The 20,159-nt window shown below is 38.4% G+C and overlaps 7 protein-coding genes and 1 long non-coding RNA gene across 12 annotated transcripts; 5 read left to right on the top strand and 3 right to left on the bottom strand.

Moving 5' to 3' along the window:
* The first annotated feature begins 1,290 nt into the window (after positions 1-1,290).
* On the top strand, positions 1,291-3,993 carry LOC9312440 (pentatricopeptide repeat-containing protein At3g56550). Of its 3 annotated transcripts, none has more exons than XM_021025807.1 (3): positions 1,291-3,098; positions 3,297-3,365; positions 3,652-3,993. In XM_021025807.1, exon 1 carries the CDS (start codon positions 1,322-1,324, stop codon positions 3,065-3,067), a length of 1,746 nt encoding a protein of 581 aa, XP_020881466.1. In that variant the 5' UTR covers positions 1,291-1,321; the 3' UTR covers positions 3,068-3,098; positions 3,297-3,365; positions 3,652-3,993. The 3 variants fall into 3 exon arrangements, with proteins under 3 accessions (XP_020881466.1, XP_020881467.1, XP_020881465.1); XM_021025808.1 differs by having other exon boundaries at positions 1,291-3,203; XM_021025806.1 differs by having other exon boundaries at positions 1,291-3,365.
* On the bottom strand, positions 3,974-5,890 carry LOC9314163 (putative serine carboxypeptidase-like 53). Of its 2 annotated transcripts, XM_021025810.1 has the most exons (4): positions 5,354-5,890; positions 5,128-5,232; positions 4,802-4,997; positions 4,154-4,256 (listed from the first exon to the last, which is right to left on the bottom strand). In XM_021025810.1, exons 1-4 carry the CDS (start codon positions 5,742-5,744, stop codon positions 4,154-4,156), a joined length of 795 nt encoding a protein of 264 aa, XP_020881469.1. In that variant the 5' UTR covers positions 5,745-5,890. The 2 variants fall into 2 exon arrangements, with proteins under 2 accessions (XP_002876371.1, XP_020881469.1); XM_002876325.2 differs by having other exon boundaries at positions 3,974-4,997.
* Positions 5,891-10,443: 4,553 nt separating this feature from the next.
* On the top strand, positions 10,444-11,953 carry LOC9312439 (NAC transcription factor 29). Its single transcript, XM_002878047.2, has 3 exons — positions 10,444-10,855; positions 10,959-11,227; positions 11,304-11,953. Exons 1-3 carry the CDS (start codon positions 10,588-10,590, stop codon positions 11,670-11,672), a joined length of 906 nt encoding a protein of 301 aa, XP_002878093.1. The 5' UTR covers positions 10,444-10,587; the 3' UTR covers positions 11,673-11,953.
* Positions 11,819-12,641, bottom strand: LOC110228399. Its single transcript, XR_002331961.1, has 3 exons — positions 12,349-12,641; positions 12,084-12,267; positions 11,819-11,992 (listed from the first exon to the last, which is right to left on the bottom strand). It is a non-coding gene; the product is annotated as an uncharacterized LOC110228399 (long non-coding RNA).
* A 749-nt stretch (positions 12,642-13,390) lies between these two features.
* Positions 13,391-15,028, top strand: LOC9314160 (putative F-box protein At1g32420). Its single transcript, XM_021025809.1, is given in 2 exon segments — positions 13,391-14,361; positions 14,363-15,028. Coding segments are annotated over 2 exon segments (1,131 nt in total). The 5' UTR covers positions 13,391-13,780; the 3' UTR covers positions 14,913-15,028.
* A 542-nt stretch (positions 15,029-15,570) lies between these two features.
* LOC9314159 (NAC domain-containing protein 104) lies at positions 15,571-16,492 on the top strand. The gene is made up of 2 exons (XM_002878045.2): positions 15,571-15,889; positions 15,983-16,492. Exons 1-2 carry the CDS (start codon positions 15,721-15,723, stop codon positions 16,315-16,317), a joined length of 504 nt encoding a protein of 167 aa, XP_002878091.1. The 5' UTR covers positions 15,571-15,720; the 3' UTR covers positions 16,318-16,492.
* Positions 16,493-16,751: 259 nt separating this feature from the next.
* On the top strand, positions 16,752-19,373 carry LOC9312438 (pre-rRNA-processing protein ESF2). 2 transcript variants are annotated; one of them, XM_021025691.1, is made up of 8 exons: positions 16,752-16,872; positions 17,185-17,446; positions 17,560-17,623; positions 17,763-17,830; positions 17,921-18,010; positions 18,093-18,223; positions 18,492-18,641; positions 19,093-19,317. In XM_021025691.1, exons 2-8 carry the CDS (start codon positions 17,191-17,193, stop codon positions 19,108-19,110), a joined length of 777 nt encoding a protein of 258 aa, XP_020881350.1. In that variant the 5' UTR covers positions 16,752-16,872; positions 17,185-17,190; the 3' UTR covers positions 19,111-19,317. The 2 variants fall into 2 exon arrangements, with proteins under 2 accessions (XP_020881350.1, XP_020881349.1); XM_021025690.1 differs by having other exon boundaries at positions 16,753-16,872; positions 17,182-17,446; positions 19,093-19,373.
* LOC110228376 lies at positions 19,345-20,099 on the bottom strand. The gene is made up of 2 exons (XM_021025694.1): positions 19,932-20,099; positions 19,345-19,847 (listed from the first exon to the last, which is right to left on the bottom strand). Exon 2 carries the CDS (start codon positions 19,816-19,818, stop codon positions 19,486-19,488), a length of 333 nt encoding a protein of 110 aa, XP_020881353.1. The 5' UTR covers positions 19,819-19,847; positions 19,932-20,099; the 3' UTR covers positions 19,345-19,485.
* Positions 20,100-20,159: the final 60 nt, after the last annotated feature.

The raw sequence follows: 20,159 nt of genomic DNA, 5'->3' as shown, positions 1-20,159 counted from the left end.
ATGATTGATACTATTTGTATCGTCCCTTGTAAACATTATCTTATCAGTAATCTATGCATCACATAGAAATACTCCATTTTACTTTTGTTATGAGTTTAACGATAATATGCATACAGATTTAGGAGTGTTCAATTCGAATTTTGGTTTAGTTTTGATATGTATAATTTAGTATCTAAACTAAAACAATAATTTATTATTGGGATATATAGTTTAGTATTCAATTTTTTGGATGAAGAAAAAAATGAATATATATACACCATATTAATATATAATTTCGGATTTAATCGGATCAGATCAGATTATAAATGTAAGCACTTACCTCAAACCTTTAGTTAGGTTAGAATTTTCTTACATCCAACTTGATAAAGTAAAGTATTAAAGAGTTTTACATCCAACTTTGAAATTAGAGGAACAAGCATAATGTGTATGGATATATTTCCTAAAACAAAAATATGAAGTAAGACTTTGATCTTAAATACATTACCATTTCTTACATTTATATATAGAATAAACTAAAGTATGTGATAAACAATCCGAGAATAATTAAACTTTGTAATCCTTAATTATAACAAAGATAAATGAATACTCAGCCAAAACAACAACATGGTCGGGTGCGGGAGAAGAAGCGACAACAAAATCTTCCTCGTCCATCTCCGTTTGATGAATTGTCGGCAATTTTCTATCCTCCACAACCAAAAACGCAGAGTGTTGGTGACTCCATTGACGATTACTCTCTCAAATCTGTTACCTTTTCAAGAGTGTCGAACAATACCGGTTTACTAGAAGATATCGTGAAGGAAGGAATGAAAGAAAGAAAATAAAAAGCAGTTGATTTCAACCTCTCTATGGAGTTTGATTTGTTTTTGTGTTTTTACTTTTCCATCAAAATAAATAAAATGGCTACCATTGTAATTTGTACAAAATATCAATGGATCAAAAAATAATTAGCGATGTGGTGGGATTCTAAATTTCTAATTAACATGTAATCTCGTGTCATGGGGTCTATTACTTTATTTATTTTGATTTTAGGAGTCATATTAACTTCGTTAGAGATTTCAAATCGAAAAGAATTTTAAATTATTTATCTCTAGCTAGTATATATTTTGATGTGCTATGCTCTTCCTTGTAATATTTGGATGAATGCCTTTATCAAAAAAGAAAATCGGAATAATAATTTATTAAGATTCAAATAGTTTCCTAATTAGTAATTACATATTCTAGCAAAAATTAACCTAATTACTCATATGATTTAATTATATCATTAATAAGTAAATTCAAATTGTTTTTTTTTTTTGGTGTGCGGGGGAAAGAGAGGGAGACGATGTGCGAGAAAGCGAGAGTGATAGTGAGAATGCTACAAGGCTGCAACAGCATGAACAAGCTCCGTAAGATTCATTCTCATGTCATCATCAATGGTCTCCATCATCATCCTTCCATCTTCAACCATCTCCTCCGCTTCTGCGCCGTCTCCGTCAACGGCTCTTTGTCTTACGCTCAGCTTCTCTTCGACCGTTTCGATTCTGATCCATCTACGTCGGCTTGGAACTACCTTATTCGTGGCTTCTCCATATCTTCTTCTCCTCTTTATACGATTCTCTACTATAATCGAATGCTTCTCTCCTCTGTTTCACGTCCTGATATCTTCACTTTCAGTTTTGCTCTCAAAGCATGTGAGAGGATCCGATTGATTCCGAAATGTTTGGAGCTTCACGGTTCGGTTATTCGATCTGGGTTTCTTGCTGATGCTATTGTTTCCACTAATCTCGTTCGTTGCTACTCTGCGAATGGAAGTGTTGAGATTGCATCCAAAGTGTTCGACGAAATGCCTGTTAGAGACTTAGTTTCTTGGAACGCTATGATCTCCTGTTTTTCTCATGCTGGTTTACATCATCAGGCGTTCAGTATGTACAGTCGAATGGCAAATGAAGGTGTGTGTGTTGACGCTTACACGATAGTTGCTTTGTTATCTTCTTGTGCTCACGTTAGTGCTTTGAATATGGGAGTTATGCTACACAGGATCGCCTGTGATATTCGATGTGAGAGTAGTGTCTTTGTGTGTAATGCTCTTATTGATATGTATGCAAAATGTGGTAGCCTTGAAAATGCTGTTGGTGTGTTTAAAGGGATGCGCAAGAGAGATGTGTTGACCTGGAACTCAATGATTATTGGGTATGGAGTTCATGGGCACGGCGTAGAGGCCATCTCATTCTTCAGAAAGATGGTGGCTTCCGGGGTTAGACCCAATGCCGTCACATTCCTCGGATTGTTGTTAGGTTGTAGTCATCAAGGTCTAGTTAAAGAAGGAGTTGAGCATTTTGAAATCATGAGTTCACAGTTCCATTTGACTCCGAACGTCAAACACTATGGATGCATGGTGGATCTCTTTGGACGAGCAGGTCAGCTAGAAAAGGCCCTTGAGATGATACACACGTCTTCCTGCCATGAAGATCCTGTCTTGTGGAGAACCCTGCTTGGCTCTTGCAAAATCCACAGGAATTTGGAATTAGGAGAAGTAGCCATGAAGAAATTGGTGCAGCTTGAGGCTTTCAATGCAGGGGATTATGTGCTTATGACTTCGATATATTCTGCTGCAAATGATGCACAAGGTTTTGCTAGTATGAGAAAACTAATAAGAAGCCATGATTTACGGACTATTCCAGGCTGGAGTTGGATTGAGATCGGTGATCAAGTTCACAAATTTGTCATTGATGACAAAATGCATCCGGAGTCTGCACTTATTTACTCAGAACTCGGGGAAGTAATCAACCGTGCCATTCTAGCTGGATACAAGCCAGAGGACTCGAACAGAACTGCTCATACTCTTTCTGATCGGTGTTTAGAATCTGCAGATACATCTCACAGTGAAAAATTGGCTATTGCATATGGATTAATGAGAACTACTGCAGGAACAACTCTCCGGATCACAAAGAATCTGAGAGTTTGCAGAGATTGTCATTCATTTACAAAATATGTATCAAAAGCATTCAATCGGGAAATTATTGTAAGGGATAGAGTTCGATTTCATCAGTTTGCAGGTGGTCTTTGTTCTTGCAACGACTACTGGTGATAAAAAAACTGTTCTTTATCAGCTTAAAAAGGTTTGACATTTGCTTGTTTTACTGTATTGGTGTAAGATTCGACTTCGTGTGCCTTAGGCGAATTGATAGTTATTCGCGTGTTATACTCTCTTGGTGTTTTGTTAAGTAAGTTAGCTGATAATACGAGGTTTCCACAATATTTTCTATTTGTTCTATTTTCTGATTCTTTGTTAATATGATCTCCATCTTCTCTTTCAGAATTATCACCACAAGACTCCTTAAAAGGAAAAGTGAGAGAGACAGGAGATGAGACAATCATTGACACAGGTATCACATTGCTAATAGATTTCGCTTGTGTAGCTATCTTGTAGTGTGGAAATCCCAAATTTTGGCTGCTTATGATGTTGGAAGCTGTTGGGTCTGATTAATGCTTGTGAACCATGTCTAATTTTTTATCTTGTCAATGTTGTCGGTTTTCCCCATAGTATCTCAATCCATCAGTGGTTGTGATTAGTATTGTACCTTGATTTAGAGATTGTCATAATGATGTGAGGTTTAGCACTCTAGTTAGCTGTGATTTTATAAAGTTTGAACACTGTTTTGTGATTGGCAGAGGTCGTGATTATGGTCTGGAACAAGAATATAACAGAGACGCGAAAATCAACCAAAGAAAAAGAAGAATCCAAACCCCAGAAATTGCAGAGACTTGAGAGCATTCTTTGGGATTGCAACACTTGAAGAGAAGAACCGAAGCTGAGTACCTAGTGAGTGATAGAGAGCTTATCAAACCAGGACTTTGTTGAGGTAGCCACGAGTGAACAAAAGAGTGTTAAATTATTAGCCAGAGGGTCCTAGTTGGGTAGTGAATAGTGTTAAATTGAACATTTAAAATAAACTTTAAGCTAGATTGTGAACAATAGAATGTGTTTGGTGCTGTTACAAAGTGTATAGATCATCAAGGGGTAAGAGGGAGAGGAGAGTTCAGGATAAAATGTTTAAAAAGAGTAAGAGCAGCCTTAGGTTTGAAAAGAGGAACTTCATGACCAGCTCCTCTCACTGTGGCAAACCTAAAATTCCCTCTGTATTCCTCTGTGAAACCTCCCACCTGTCCTTCACTAAACCAGGGAAGCCATTCCGTCACAACCGTTAGATTCATCATCTTCAGTGCGTACATTGTAACTGTCACAGAAATCACCGCATCCGTGTCTCCACTGAACACCCAAACTCGAAGTTGCTCATGTTTCATCAGCTCTTTGAGAATAGGTAGCATCGATGCATAATAATCCGTCTTGTTCCAATAAGTATGTCCGAGGGCTTCTCTACATAGTGTCCACATGTACGGCTGTTTCGTGACGTGCATTGAACGCTGAACCTCGTGCAGGTTGAAGTAAGCTTCCAGGTAGTGCTCTCCGCACGTATCAAACTGCATCACCGTTGTGCATTCTTTGGATTGGTTAGTCAACGTGGTGTTTAGGCACATAGGAGCCAATATGTTGTATTTGTTCATGCTTTCTAATATATCTTCGAATTTCAGACTCGTATCGATGCAATACGTCGTATCATCTGAAGGGTTAACATCTAAGCAGTTTTTCTTGAAGCTAAGGAAAGTTTCTTTAGGGACAAAACCACGGCTCGCCAAAAACTCATACTCACCGCCCATTTCGTCCTCGCCCAGACTCGGGTTACCAATCAAAATGCCACGTAGGTTGATGAAGGTTTGGTTCTTGTTATGGACAAGGATGGTTTGTGCGAGTTGTGGAACATAGTGCCCGGCGTAACTCTCACCAGCGATGTAAAATTCTCTTCCTTTATATTCCGGAAACCTCTCCAGCCATTTCACCAAGAAAACGTAGTTATCAGCTGCTGCTTTCATGTCCCCGGGATTTTCCATATCCGTTGTTGTGTTCGTGTACGAAAATCCCGTTCCTGCCGGAGATTCTAAGAATAATATGTTCGCCACTGCGTATATTCCACACGTGAATAATAAAGAAACGCGCTTTTAGCTAAAAAATCTTATATATAGAAACAGAAGAAGTATTATCCGAAAAAAGAAGATAAACTAAACATTCTATTAGAAGAAGGTTTGTACCGTTGTTCCATGAATAAGGATTGGTATAGAGTGTTTTGCCGTCGCTATGTATGCGGAATGGACCAAGCTCTTGAAATGCCCCATACAGAGAGGAGCAGCCCGGTCCTGCATTTTTAAAACATATATAATGTTTATGTTTTGTGGACATTGATCGTCGATTTCTCAATGGATAGAAAGACGAAAAAACAAAACATTTTTTAGAACTAGATGCATGGTAGATACATACCTCCGTTTAGCCATAGAACAAGCGGTGACGACTCTTTGGTTTTGGTGGCTTCCACGAAATAATAGTACAAGGATCGACCTGCTGACTCGTTCACGGTCACATAACCGCCATATTGGGTAAAACTAACTGAAGGCTGTCCGGGAAGATTCTCGATTCTATCTCTTTCCCTTTGCTCTTGTTGGTTAACACCGCTTATGTTTTGGAGCGAAAGAGACACGCTTAAGTGACGAATCGCATTTAAGTGGCTTGTGTCTATTGACGAATCAATCCCTCGCTTTGATCGGTATAGGCGGTTTCGAACATGTGATTGGCTGGTGCAATGGATTTGTGATGCCTGCAAAAAGAAAAGGAAGAGACAAGTGGTTATAGACCGGTCTTGTAGTTTTCCCATTCTATTATGTTTGGATCGTTATGAAAGAAAGCATAATGAAGTTTCTTTAAAACAAAATTATTACGATTTATGGTTGTTTTTGACAGTTAATTTGTTCACCCATTAATTTACAACTTAACAATTAATTTACTTCTGTAAATACTCAGCACCAGCTTAAGTTTTTTCAATATTTGTAAACCAAAATAAACGATTTCAGAGAATTAGCTTTTCTAAAATTTAGAAAAAAAAGACCAAAATTAGTTTATGTTTTTTATTTTTTTTAACGAATTCTTGATTTACAAGGAAAAAAACAACAACAATATTTTAAAAAATTTCATAAATATGAGGAAAAAATGAAAAGTATAGTTAACCCACAAAAAATTATAATTTAACCTATGGCAAAGAAGTTGATTCTACCTAGAACATTAATTAACGTGTTATAAACTTATAAGGGATAATTCACCCAAAAAAACAAAAAAAAACATATAAGGGATATTCGGATTTAATAAATTATTTCACCTATCCATTATTATAATATAAAAATATACATTTTTTTTTGTAGGCAAGGGGAGACAATGTCTCCCTCAATTTATTATACTAAAAAGAATTACAATCGAACATGACGTGGGAACTCTACCCCATTAGCATCCTCTAACATAATCGAATGAACTACATTAGGGCAAGAAATCAAAGAATGAAAGCCTAACTGCAAAGAAAACGCATAGTTAGCGAACCCGTCAGCTAGACGATTAGCCTCCATATACACGTGGATAACCCGGACTAACAAGTCCCTTGAAAAAGAGCCTTGGCACAACCGTATCAAGAAAGACAGCGGATGAACATCACTTATCCCTGTTTTTAGAAAACCAACCACCAACTCCGAATCCACCTCTAACTCCACCCGCCTACAACCCCGCTCCCAAGCTATCAGCAACCCGTAGTACACTCCCCACAATTCTGCCATAGGAGCTGAGCATATACCGATATTTAGCGCAAAACCACCCAACCAAACACCAGCCCCGTCTCTTATCACTCCACCAGCCGTGGCCAAGCCCGGATTACCCCGTGAAGCCCCATCGGTGGACAGTTTGACCCATCCCACGGTTGGTTTCTGCCACGAGATCATCCTCTCCACTCTCCCTCTCGCTTGCTGCCCATTCCCGACCAACGCATGAGCTCTCAAAGTCTCTGCCGCGAGGTCGCGGATAAACCGCACCCGATCCCGACACTTCCCGTTTTCCCCAAAAATATTTCCACACCTCCACTTCCAACCCCACCACACCGCAATGCCAAACATAAAGTCGACCAGCCACTGTTTTCCGAATCCATCCCGGTGGTTAAGTTGACGAAAATCCATTCCAGCAAAGATTTTGCAAAAAACGCATGCCTCTCTCTTCGCGGGACCACTCACTGCCAAATCCCAGCCATCGCCGGACAATCTCTCAACACATGTATAATCGACTCAACTGCACCCTTACAAACCTGACAAACCTCACTATCTCCAATGTGACGTCTCACTCTTTCCACTTTCATCATTATCACTTGGTTGCTCACCAACCAGAGAAAAACCCGAACCCTCTCCGGTACTACCAGCCCCCATATCCGCTAAAAAAAAGGTCCATACACGGCCTAGGAGCATCATCAACCTGCAGTAGAGAATACGCAGACTTAGCCGAGAACTCACCATCCGAATTACCTGGCCAAGACAGTGTGTCTCTCTTTCCCGATACTCCTTTAGTGACCACCGAATTCAACTGATAAACAATATTCTGTGGAAGCACCTGGACCAGCCTTGCCATATCCCAACCGACTCCTTCCGTCTAGAACTCCTCGATTCTACTATTCAAGTCTCCCTCCGTGAGCGGGGTACAGGCCCGGCCCGCAAGCGGCTCTCCCAACAACCACCGATCCGACCAGAATCTGATATCTTTTTCGTCCCCAGGTACCCATCCCACACCCTTGGAGACTACATCTCGTAGGCCCACACTTATACTTCGCCACGTTGACGAATGACGACCAATTACTCTTTGGAACCACCCAAGAACTATCATGGACGTCCCCCACCCTATACTTACTTCGCAAAACTCGCGCCCATAGACTACACTTATCGTGGAACAGTCTCCACCCAACTTAAGCCAAGAGAGCTTTATTCATATTTCTCGCCGATCTTACCCCCAGCCCTCCTTGTGTTTTCGGCTTGCAAATTGTTTTCCAAGGCAATAAATGCAGTTTCCTCTTCTCCCATGTGCTGCCCCACAAAAACGATCTCGACGCTTTATCCAACTTCTCGAGAATCGAGGCTGGCAGCAAAATTGAACTCATGGAATGCACCGGAATCGACGATAACACTGCCTTAGTCAACGTGATTCTCCCTGCCAGACTTAAGGTTCTACTCTTCAAACCGCCAATCTAGACGAGACTCGTTCCAACACTTCCCCATAAATATTCTTATTGATGTGCTTCTGTAAAACCGACATTCCTAGATACTTACCCAAATCACGTGTAGATCCAATCCCACTCGCTGCACTAAAGATGTCCATTCCTAAAGGGAAATTGCTTTCCTTTTTTTTTTTTTTTTCGTCTAAATGATTCATTGATGGGATACATTTGAGTTATACATCACGGCAAGGGCATAGATCCTTCCGAAAACAAAGCCGGTGGGTACAAATAAACCCCCAGAGACTAAAGGCCTCAAAGGACGGACATAAAGGAGATAAAAACCTTAAAGAATAGGGACAATGGCAAAAACAAAAGCTCAAAAGCAACACAACTGAAACTCTTCACCAAAAGCACCCGACGAACAATTCCATAGAACAGCTTTGGCGCTGGAGAGAAGTTACAAACAGGAGCTTTGAAGAGGACCCATCATTAGATTGCCTTCAACAGAGAAAGCCCGAGAAGGGTACAAACTTGAACTCACATAACCACAACTCTAGCAAAACCGAACACAGATGAACAAGAGACTTAGAGCACAGAACCTAACCATCACTACCACTCCAAAAACCAGAGAGCACAAGAAGGCGAAGGGACAAAGAGAAACCTTGAAATCCGAAGGGGAAAACTTCAAAGAGGATCACCATTTCTTACACGCGGACATTCGTAGACCCAGCCAGAGCCACCTACAGGCTAAGAACTGGTTACGCCACGCAAGAGAAGGAATGAAGACCGAGCCACCTGCATCGTCTAAAACTCATACCATAAAGGAAAAGAGCTAGTAGGTGCCTTTGCAGAAGACTACCATCCGAAGGAAGAACCCACAAAACGAAACCTTCACCATCTCACACCACTAGAATCTAGAAGGGAGGATAACAGCGAGGCAGAGATAATAGCTAATAATGTCAACCCTAATCTTGAATCTAAGGCTTCACTCGTCAACCAAATTAAAACACAACCAAACCTAGAAGATACACTCGTCCAACCAACAGAGCAATTAACCGGATGCAAAAACACAACCTGAAGATAAATGACGGAGGCCGTTGCCACAGAAGCAGCCGGAGCACGCAACATACCATCACCAACTCCCAAATCCAACGAGAACAGAGCCAATGAAAACAGATCAGAGAATTTCCACCCAAACGGAGAATCTAAAACTCTTCCCCCAAAACGGAAGAAAGCATCCGAGCAGCAACAAACCTTGACTGAGCCACAGGAGAGCAGATCCAACGAAGAACACCATAGATCTACAAATTAACTCCTCAGATCCGACGCCAAGCCACCGAGATTGCCACCACTCAAAATGGAGCCACCACCGCGGATCTAAAAGGGGAAAGAAGAAAGACGACGCAGCTAGGAAAATACGAGACCATTGAAAAGCAACTATGGAGAGAGGGACCGGCAACGATGTTGTGGAAGCCATCCATCACCGGCCATCGGAGAAAAACTTTTTGACGGCTAGGGCGAACGGTACTTTTTGAGAGGTCACCTAGAAGGATTACAAGAGTTTTTTTTTTTGGAAATTGTTTTCCTTTAACATGACTTTTTTTAGAAAAAAATCGTTAAGACTTAAAAAGAAAAAAAAGAATTACATGTATAAGATAGATAGAGAAATTATAAGAAGAGACCATGAAAAAAAGACAGTGGAGATATATGACCAGTCTCAAGCTTATCTGTGTTTGATCAAAAGTTTTGAATCCGTATAGTAAAATAATAGTAACATAAAAAAATTGTAACAAAGAAAAGCAACTAAACTATGATTAATTCGAATCCGTTCACATTTGTAAACAACATTCCACAGGAATGGTTCTTTTGAGTTCTAATTAATTTCGGATGACAAAAAAAAATAAATTCGAATCCGTATTATTAAAAAAAAAATTTCTTAACTTAGGGTCACGTAAACAAGAATCGATCAAAAAGACAGATTCTAATAAGAAAGTTATAAATGGTCGAAATGTTCAAATATTTGAAGAATAAAGTACTGTGAAAAAAAAAAAAAAAAAGAAGAACAGAGCAAATCAAATTTCTTATTTACTGGGCCTAAATCTATAAGCCCAGTATAAAGATTCAACGAACCAAACAACTCAAATTAGCCCATAGTTGGCCACATTTTTTTATTGTTTCCATATAAACACAAAACACTTTCAATTCTCAAATTAGCCAATGGAGTAACATTTTCCACATTTTCAATTCTCGGAAAAATAGTGTTAGAAAATAACAATTTTTCATTTTTATTTGAAATAAATCTTTATAGAAATTTATTTTATTTTCATTATATACGAACCTCCTTTTCATCTGTTTTGTTTCATTATTTCATTTAATTATTTTTCAATTCCCAATGGCCAATAGTGATCGAGTCAGTATTTAATAACTTACGTATCTTGTTAGAGCCCATCGATCACAGTTGCGAAATCTCTAACGAAACCACTCGATGGCGATTCCACAAAGAAACAAGCGCAAAGCACGATCCTCGCCGGAACCACCACACAACTCCGACATTCCTTCTTCTGCCGCTGATAACTTCTTTTCTCCGTCGACGAACCCGTTCGTTTTCCCGCCAGGTTATAGATTTGTACCAAATGACGAAGAACTCATCTTGCATTACTTGAAACCCTTCTCGCAAGGCAACAAATGCTCATTTCTCAATGTTCCTATCAATCACGTGAACATCTACGAGTCAAATCCACAACAGCTTTCAGGTTTTTCTCCGTCAATTAATGGCTCTGTTCTTTATTCTCGAATCGTGGTTATTTCTTGTTGGTTTATGTGTATGAATGGCTCTGTTCTTTTGATTCGAAACAGAGAAATATGAGAAGGGTAATGATAAAGAATGGTTCTTTATATCGGAGAGGACCAAGATCGGTGAAGCTGGAAGAAATAAGAAACGTGTCGCCAATGGAGGATATTGGAACGCAACTGTAGCTACCAAGAGGATTGACGCTGGAAATGGCATAGTCGGCTACAAAATCTCACTAGAATACTACGTTGGGAAACAACCCAATGGTGTAAAAGGGGATTGGTTAATGCATGAATACTGGTTTGAGTCTTCAGATGATAACAACAACGAGAAGGTGAGAGTATGTGTGTTTAGTTACTTGGGTTCCAAGTTATTAAGATTGTGAGTTTTGTTTTGGTTGGTGTGTGTAGGTAGATCATGTTTTGTGCAAGATTTATCTGACTCCAACGGCAGCAAAGAAGAAGAAAGCAGAGGAAGAAGAGAATGAGAAGCTGAAGAAAGAAGAAGTCGTATTCAAAGAAGAGGTTAAGCAGCTGGATTTGCATCAATCGGACCAATCGCATCCTCATGATATTGTGTATCAGCCGCAGTCTTTTCCTTATGACTTGGATCATTTTTCTGAGTTGATCAGCTTTGAACAGCAACCAGTGATCCCAGAAGATTTTGAAGATTTCTTGGCTGATTTCATTAAGCCACATCCACTAGATGGAGATGAAGAATCCAACAATTATGGTTTATTTGAAGGCTTCTTCGACACACAAGGAATGATAAAACATTAACTGATCTCAGCCTGCTCACACTTTTTCATTTTGCTTTGCGTTTTCAAACCCTCAATCTAGCTTTTATGCCTTTCTGGATTTTGTTATCAAAGAGAAAACAGAGGAAGATTTTCTTCCTGTCTTAGTTGCTAATTGCTCTGTTTCAATGTTCTCCAAAACGAGAGATAATTCCCTCCGTCTTTCTTGACTTTAATGCCTTGATATACCACATTTATACACAATTTGTTCAACATTTTCTATTCGTCTGAAACTTCAAACATACACCAACACGTTACAGATGTCTTGTTCTTTTTCATCTTCTCCTATGCATTTGTTTTCTTCTGAAACCCCATATAGTTGAATCAAGATTCCGATTAGAACATATCTGTGGAAGTTTTGCAATGGAAGTAGAAATTAGATATCCGTATATACCAGGTTCTTTAAGTCTGATGTTGCAGAAGATTCATTAAGCTCATCTGCATCCTCGATCTTTGTTTTTGCTCGGTTACACCTCATTGAGTATGTCTGCCGTCAAGGCCTTTGAATAAACTCAGACCTTTTCGTCTGCCCTTCCTGATCCTTTGTTGAGACAGGTGAGGCTCTCACTTGTCTACTGCTGCACAAGTTTCAATGCTTCTCATGAACAAGTCAAGACTAAAATGGCTACTAGAAATCCTGAATATGGAAGAAGCCTTACCATTCCAGCTGTTTCTTCTTTGATATATACTTGGTTTGGCGCATCATTTGAGATAAGTGTGATCGTGTAGGTCCAACAAACCAATATAGCAGGATCATGAGTTACATCTGTACCAATTGGAGAAGGAAGTGCTAACTCTTTCCGAAGAAGAAAAAGTATTGAATGTGAACCGCGGTTATTCTGTGACTTTCTCTTTAGCTGCAAGTAGAACTCCTTAGGGAATTCAACAGATCATGAGATTTGACGGGAAAATTTTGTGAAGGAAATTGACAAGATGAATTGCTCAAGAGTGCAGCTACCTAGAATACCCGGTTCTTTGACTCTAAAAAATGTCCATCATCTATGTGTCAGCACAAGCCAATGATATCATATGACTCTGCACAAAATGGGAAAGCAAACTTCTTTAGGAAATCATCGCCTCCATCTATTTCATCAAAGCTCATTAAGATCTCTGCATCAAAAGGTGAGAAGATCATTTCAGTTATGAGCATAATACAGGAAAAGGTCAAACATTTCATCTAATTTCTCATGAACTTTAGGATCAAAACTCAAATTCTCAAACAAAGCATTTCAAGAAATAGTGCAACATTACTTTAACATCCTGAGAAAAAAGATTGTAGTTTTGTGCATTTTCCCACACTTTCTCAGAATCAAAGTAAGCTCAAATGTAAACTGAAGTACAGAACTATAAAGAAACAAGCTAAAACCAATAAGTGAAGATAATATTTCTCTGAAGAGTCTTAAAAGAAAAGGCATCAAGTCTTGAGAGAAAAACATTAGATTTCACTGTCTTTTTTCACAAAAAAATTCACTAGCAAAAAACATCTATCACAGCTCCATAAACACAACCTCTCTGTAACACAAACTAGAGCCGGAATCAAATCAAAAGAGAGCAGACACTACTATATGAATCTGAATTTTTATCTCACTAGCATAACTAACAAGAACATATTAATCTAACTTGCAAGCTCTAATCAATTGATTTAGCAACTTAAGCCACGAAGTAACAAAAAGAGGCCAAATTTTGATTGGTAAGCTCACCAGATCGGGATCTAAGCGTAGACAGGAACCTGTTGGAACCAGCGTCCATCTCTTGCTTTTAAATAGTCGAATCTGCAAACGATCCGAAAGGTTACAATTTGAGCAATGCACGCACGATGATTCTCAAAGTTTGATAATTTAGCAACAAAATCCCAAACGGATTGATCCTAATACATACGGAGACTCAGGTGATTTCTCGGTAAAACCAAGGAGAGACGAACAAAGTGTGAGATAATAAATTATTATCTCAGTGATGGACCGGTTCGGACCTGAATAACCGAATAACGATAACCGGACCACTTTTAACATCCCTATAGGCCTATACAGGTCCTTAAAATTTCTCGTTTTCTTTCCTTCGCTCTAGCCTCTAGGGTTTCACAAAATAGTCGTGATGAAGAGAGGACGCGAAGAGAAGAGCGACGAGACCTCACCATCCCCGACACAACTTGGTCACGGTGGAATCTCCACACGAGACATCAATATTCCTATCGATCTAACAGTGGAGATACTAAAAAAACTCCCGGCGAAATCTCTAGTGAAGTTCCAATGCGTCTCGAAGCAATGGTCAGCAATTATCAGCAGACGTAGAGACTTCATAGATTCGATCGTGACTCGGTCTTTGACTCAGCCTCCTCGTCATGCCCATCTCATCTTCGAGCATAATTCAGGCCACCCCAACGAATGGTTCTTAGTGTTCTCGTCTAATACTTGCCCTCAAGATACTGACAAAAAATCATTACTAATCCCCGACGTTATGTATCAATACGTGCGCGGCTTGATTTGTTGTTGGTCTAACCATCGTCGTGAGGCAGCTATATATAACCCTACCACAAGACGGTCTTTTCACTTACCAAAGAGCATAAAAACCTCGAGCACGGGCACTTGCTTTTTCGGTTACGATCCTCTCGAAAATCAATACAAAATATTGTTCCTACCACTATACTATTTGGAGCAAGGTTGTCAAGTTTTCACATTGGAGGACCATCGAAGGCTTTAGATGTCACTTTCCGTTGGTTGGTGCAATTTGCATCAATGGGGTTATTTATTACCGAGCAAAGACTACAGAAGATGATTCTACTTCTATTTATATGTTGATGAGTTTTGATGTTAGAACCGAGAAATTTTGTCATGTTGACGCTCCAAATACATTGATGGATCACTTTTCGTTTCTGATAAACTACCAAGGGAAGTTAGGATTCGTGTGTTGCGGGAAGAGTGTGGAAATTTGGGTTCGAGAGGATGGCCATCAGAAGACACAAATATGGTCCAAGCTTTTTTTTTATGAGATGGAGGGTTTTGAGAAATGGCGAGTTTCTGGTGTTACTCGTGGTGGTGAGATAGTTTTTGTGAACACTGTATACTTCTCTGATGACAAGTTATGTGTCTTATATTATGATCCAAAGCGAAATAGTATAATATATGTTGACTTCGAAGGGATTTACTCGAAAGAAAGAAGGCGTCACAATTCTGTATTAATTTGGACTCTTCCCGATCATGTTGAGAACACAATGCGTCTGTATTAGTGAAGAGTTTTTCAACACTACAATTACATCATCAAGGACTAGAAAATACCGGCTTGGATAGTGCAACATGTGCATAGCACGTGGTGAAAGAAATAAAATGGAAATACTTTAGTTTACTTTCCTTATTACTTTGGAAACACTACAATTACATCATCAAGGACTAGAAATAGAAAAAAGAAATGTAGTCTCGTTAACTTTCTCATATTTGGGATATCACAAATTTATATTCTATAAATACGTAGCTCATGAGAGCAAATTTTAGAGAGTATTATCGGTTCCTATTTTACAAGAAATTTTAATTATTTTAATAAAATCATAAAAAGTAAATAAATAAAAAATTTTAAATTATTGCTAGAGAGTTTTCTATAATCTTGTTGATTAGTTTTTCATAATCTTGTAAAGTTTTCCAAATAATCTCTCTATTTTGATGATATTTTCATGACTTTATTTTATGAAAAAAATGTAGAAAGTTATAAACCAATAACTTAATAATTTAATTCATTAACAATCATAGATTCTTTTATTTTAATTGAATAACACGAAAATTTATTGACTTTATAAAAGTATGAATCCAATAACTCCAGATTTATGAGGATTTCAGATTACTTTTTACAAATCTTAAACTAATAACACTAAACTTTAACATAATTTTTAAAAATCTTGATTGAATAACAACAGATTCTACATAACATTTTAAGCCACTAAAACTCTATTTAAATCACAAACGATAATACCCCCTTATTATAGTTTCAGTTTGCTTCAATCACAGTTTCACCTTCTTCTTTTTTTTTTCTTTCTTTTACTTAGAATGGAGCCAACACACAAAGCTTTGCCCGTAGGATTCAGGTTTCGTCCTACAAACTGTGAGATTGCAAACTATTTCTTGAAGAAAAAAGCTTTAGGACAACCCATGAAAGCTCGTACGGTACCTGAAGAGTGTCATGATGTCTTCTCGAGACATCCTCGTGATTTTCCTGGTGAGAATTCGTAGATCAAAACTTCTTAAAAAAACCCATCTTTATTTATCGTGTGAATGAGTAATTGAATTTTGTTTCTTTCTTATCTTTCAGGCTATCCAAAAGAAGAGCACTGGTACTATTTTTGCAGAAAACGTAACAACCAAGTTACTAGTAACTCTCCTAATCTCTGGACACCAATCGGAGAAGAAACTAATGTGTTAGATCCAAAGAATAATGGTGCCTTAGTCGGTATCAAACGTCGGCTTACTCTCATTGCGCAAGAAGAAGAATCTGATAATATTTGTTTGTCTGATGAAGAAGAAGCTCCAAAGTATAACTGGTTCATGGATGAAATTAGCCTCCCACAAACAGTAGCAGATACTGATTGGGTTTTATGCCATATTTTTGGCAAGACGATTAAACCCATATTTACTGAATCCGAATAGGCTGCAAAGATTTTGGATCCTGTTTGACATCCAACTCTTTCTCTTCACCTTAGCTTCTTATTCTCTTCATCACATTTTTGTTGGATTGTAATGATTCTGTTTTTAAGGATGATCTTTAACTGTTACCGGAAAAAAAAAAAATCATGAAGGAATTTGTAAAGACTTTTGACTAAAAGAGCTAAACACTCTCACTTCTCCGATGTGGTATATAAATTATCACATCTTTCTTTTTTCAATAATAGGTAACATCTCCTAACTTTTAATACTAAACCAAAACATTACAATAACGTTTACTCTCATAAGCCGATAACTCGAATGTGATGGACCGGTTCGGACCTGATTAACCGAAATAACAATAACCGGATACCGAAAATACCGGTTTAGTACATTTATCATTACAAGAACCGGATTTGTTAACCCTAAACAAGCGAACGAAGTTACACACCATCTTCTTCTTCTTCTTCTTCCGAACAGAGAGTACCAGTTCGCCGACGTCACTAGCTTCTTCTTCTTAATTACTTAAGTTTCCTGTTTTCTTTCAGAAACGAAGAAAAGGTTGATATTTTGATGAAGATTCATCTTGTTTTCCATTATCTAGTGATTTAGGGCGCTTTCATCTGCAAAAACCCGATTAGAGGAAGGTCGAGGAATTAAAATTTTTTGATTCCGGTGTCTAGGGTTTTAGGGTATCTTTCATCTGGAAGTTACGAATTGCAAGTCCACACATTTATGCAATTGTTGGTGTTAGTCCTATAATTTCAATGTAGCTAGAAACTCTCGAGAATAACACTAGTAGATTTGATAAAAAAAAATTCAGACTTTATTCAATTTTCAATTGAAAAATAGTTTTTGTGATGGTTTCAGCAGCTGCTGATGAAGATGCAGACTGAGGAATCTCACGACCTTACGAATGGAATCTCCGAGGAGGAGTCGAAGGAAACAAAGAAGAGTCAAAAGGCTGATAGAAAGAAAAAGAAGTTGAAAGAGAAATTGCTTAAGGAAGCTTCTAAAGCTGACAATAGAGGGGTTTGCTACTTAAGTCGTATCCCACCACATATGGATCACGTTAGACTTCGCCATATTCTCGCTCAATTTGGAGAATTAGGAAGGATTTATCTTGCACCTGAAGGTGATGTTTTATCCTATTGACTCCTTGTTTAACGTCAAAAACACATCTTGGTCATGTTAATATGCGTTTCTGTATTTAAAAGTTAGCTGATACATTAGTCAATTTCTATTCAGATTCTGAAGCACAAGTTCACCGCAAGCGTGCTGGTGGATTTCGTGGGCAAAGGTTTTCTGAAGGGTATGTTTAAGGATATGGGTTTCCCGCTAGTTACTGGCTTTTTCCTTGTCTGTTTGTAATGTTCTACTTTTGAATATCCGTATAGAACTTCAAAGCACTTATCCACATTGATAATTTGGATTCTTTTCATTAACTATAGGTGGGTGGAGTTTGCTAAGAAAAGCGTAGCTAAACGGGTTGCAGATATGCTAAATGGAGAACAAATCGGTATTCCTAATGAATCATATCAGTATGCATAGTCGACAGGTTAAATCTAAGCTTAAATGATTATTAATGTTTGCTGTTTTCTTTTCTCAGGGGGGAAAAAGAAGTCATCAGTATATTATGATATTTGGAACATCAAATACTTGACCAAATTTAAATGGGATGATCTTACTGAAGAAATCGGTATTGTTAACCGCACAATTTCTCTGCTTAACTTCTTTACCATAATATGATCTCTAATCTACAAAGGGATTGCTTTGTGCAGCATACAAAAGCGCAATACGGGAACAGAAATTAAATATGGTTCTTTCTGCTGCAAAGAGGGAGAAGGACTTTTATCTATCTAAAATAGAGAAGTCACGTGCCATGACCGAGATAGATGCACGAATGAAAAAGGTGCTAACTCTTTCTAATATTGTAAATTCAGAAATACTCTTTTCTTATACGGAATTCAGAAATACTCTTTCTTATATGGTCGATGTCTGCGTGTCTGAACGTTATAGCTTGTGATCTTTTTATAAATTCTAAATCCATGAAGTAAATGCTATCAAAACTTCTAGAATTGACTCTATTGGAAGAATTCTATTGGTCGTTTCTCCCTCTGTAAATCTCACTACTCTAACCTGATGTTTGGTTTGTATTTTTCTGTTTTTTCGGTGAGTAGAAACGAAAGATTCAGGAAGAATCGGGTAGCAATGCTGAAGCAGCACCAGTCTTTCCACCTAGGGTGATTCGCCATTTTAGACAGAAGAAATCAATTGAAAATGAGACATCTCAGAGCAAGCCTGGGCTCTCCACTGATTTCCTAGCATCGGTCAGTAGTTTTTTCTCTTATTTGTGAAGAACAAAGAAGATTTTTTAGTAGAATTAAGTGAGAATCATCACAGGTCGTCTACATAACAACATATATAGTAGCTGCTTAGCTGGGGTAGATCAATGTCTTAAACCTGAATCGAGCCCACATTGAAACCTGTTGAACTAATGCATTGCTAGTCCAACTTGCGTTTATAAACCTCATTGGTATTCCTAATGGCTCAAATCAGTATGCATACTCAATCGGTTATATCTTATGCTTAAATGATTATTAATATCTACTGTGCTGGTTAGACTCGTATAGTATCTGTGTTCAGCTTTTCAACCCAAATCTATCATATATATCTGACCCCACTATGGTTTGCATTGGCTGTTCCGGTTTACCACGACTCGTTTACATGAATATGTTATCAAATTTATGGTTTTGTCTATATTCTTTTTCTCTGATTCAGGTATTTGGCGGTTCTTAAAGGTTAAGAGGGCATGTGACACTGCGAATTGATCATAGCTTGATGGAGAAATCAATGATCAACTCCATTATATATGAATGTCAATTAGTTTCTGCATGTCAACAGAGAAAATATTCACATACACTTAGCATTTTGTATACTTTTGTGTTCTCTCTTAAGAATCTTGTTCTCCTTATAAGGTTTCCTCTATACACTATTGTCAAGAAACATGTGTGACCTTTCCACCACCACAAAAAAAAAGTAATTTAAAAACGCATTACACATAAGTACATGTTTTATATGAACACATGATTACATGAATAGAAAAAACAATCTTCAATACAATCAGGACCGTACAATATTGGTTTTGTGAATAACGAAAGAGACTATGTGACATTATTGGTCATCGAGACGACGAGAAGAAAGCAAGGGCTTTGGAAGATGAAGTTGCGTAGTAGCTGGACCATGGCTTGTGGCTGATGAACGGTGAAGCCTGCAACGGAACGAGCCTTCGTGCTTTGTAGGAGCACAGATACAGACCATCATCCCCAACCGGTTGCTGTTGCTGAGCAGACCAAGTGAGTCCGTGGACCACGACTTCCTCATCGACAATCCTGTCTTGTTTTTGTTGTCATCTTCGTCTTTCACACGGCTAAACGGATTCTTGGTCTTGAGAGAACCTCTGCTGCCACTGCTGGTCAGGCTCTTCCTCGGTTTCTCCTCCGCCATGAATCAAAGTGTAAACTTGGAAAAGAAATCTAAGATAAGAGAAACGATTCTTGTGAAATGACTATAGGAGAAAAGTCTAAACGTGGAACCACACGGTATGTATTGTTACGCACCTTCAAGTGTGATTCTGATTAAAATCAGGATCAGATGGAAACTAAGAATTAAAAACCCACCAAATCTCTACTTGCAGGCAATGAGAAGGTCTATATAGACATGAAAATGTCAAAGACGTGACTGCTACCAAGCTTTTATATAATATTATGTCAGATGCTCATGAACACGTAGTGGATGTTTACAAGGTCAATTCATGCGTCTCTGGTATTCTTCAAAGATGGCACTCT

The sequence above is a fragment of the Arabidopsis lyrata genome (genome assembly GCF_000004255.2).
Source record: "Arabidopsis lyrata subsp. lyrata unplaced genomic scaffold ARALYscaffold_5, whole genome shotgun sequence".
In the NCBI taxonomy this organism is placed as follows: domain Eukaryota; kingdom Viridiplantae; phylum Streptophyta; class Magnoliopsida; order Brassicales; family Brassicaceae; genus Arabidopsis; species Arabidopsis lyrata.
This window is presented reverse-complemented; position numbering and strand designations above follow the sequence as displayed.

Bases quoted from the DNA above. Each gene is read 5' to 3' on its own strand.
- LOC9312440 (XM_021025807.1), top strand. From the start codon at position 1,322: ATGTGCGAGAAAGCGAGAGTGATAGTGAGAATGCTACAAGGCTGCAAC.
- LOC9314163 (XM_002876325.2), bottom strand. From the start codon at position 5,744: ATGGGAAAACTACAAGACCGGTCTATAACCACTTGTCTCTTCCTTTTC. The intron at 5,233-5,353 runs GTATGTATCTAC...TTAAAAATGCAG, and splicing joins TGTTCTATGGCTAAACGGAG to GACCGGGCTGCTCCTCTCTG. The intron at 4,998-5,127 runs GTACAAACCTTC...GAATATACGCAG, and splicing joins TCCTTATTCATGGAACAACG to TGGCGAACATATTATTCTTA.
- LOC9312439 (XM_002878047.2), top strand. From the start codon at position 10,588: ATGGCGATTCCACAAAGAAACAAGCGCAAAGCACGATCCTCGCCGGAA. The intron at 10,856-10,958 runs GTTTTTCTCCGT...GATTCGAAACAG, and splicing joins AAATCCACAACAGCTTTCAG to AGAAATATGAGAAGGGTAAT. The intron at 11,228-11,303 runs GTGAGAGTATGT...TGGTGTGTGTAG, and splicing joins ATGATAACAACAACGAGAAG to GTAGATCATGTTTTGTGCAA.
- LOC9314159 (XM_002878045.2), top strand. From the start codon at position 15,721: ATGGAGCCAACACACAAAGCTTTGCCCGTAGGATTCAGGTTTCGTCCT. The intron at 15,890-15,982 runs GTGAGAATTCGT...CTTATCTTTCAG, and splicing joins ACATCCTCGTGATTTTCCTG to GCTATCCAAAAGAAGAGCAC.
- LOC9312438 (XM_021025690.1), top strand. From the start codon at position 17,191: ATGAAGATGCAGACTGAGGAATCTCACGACCTTACGAATGGAATCTCC. The intron at 18,011-18,092 runs GTATTGTTAACC...TGCTTTGTGCAG, and splicing joins TGATCTTACTGAAGAAATCG to CATACAAAAGCGCAATACGG. The intron at 18,224-18,491 runs GTGCTAACTCTT...TTCGGTGAGTAG, and splicing joins TAGATGCACGAATGAAAAAG to AAACGAAAGATTCAGGAAGA.
- LOC110228376 (XM_021025694.1), bottom strand. From the start codon at position 19,818: ATGGCGGAGGAGAAACCGAGGAAGAGCCTGACCAGCAGTGGCAGCAGA.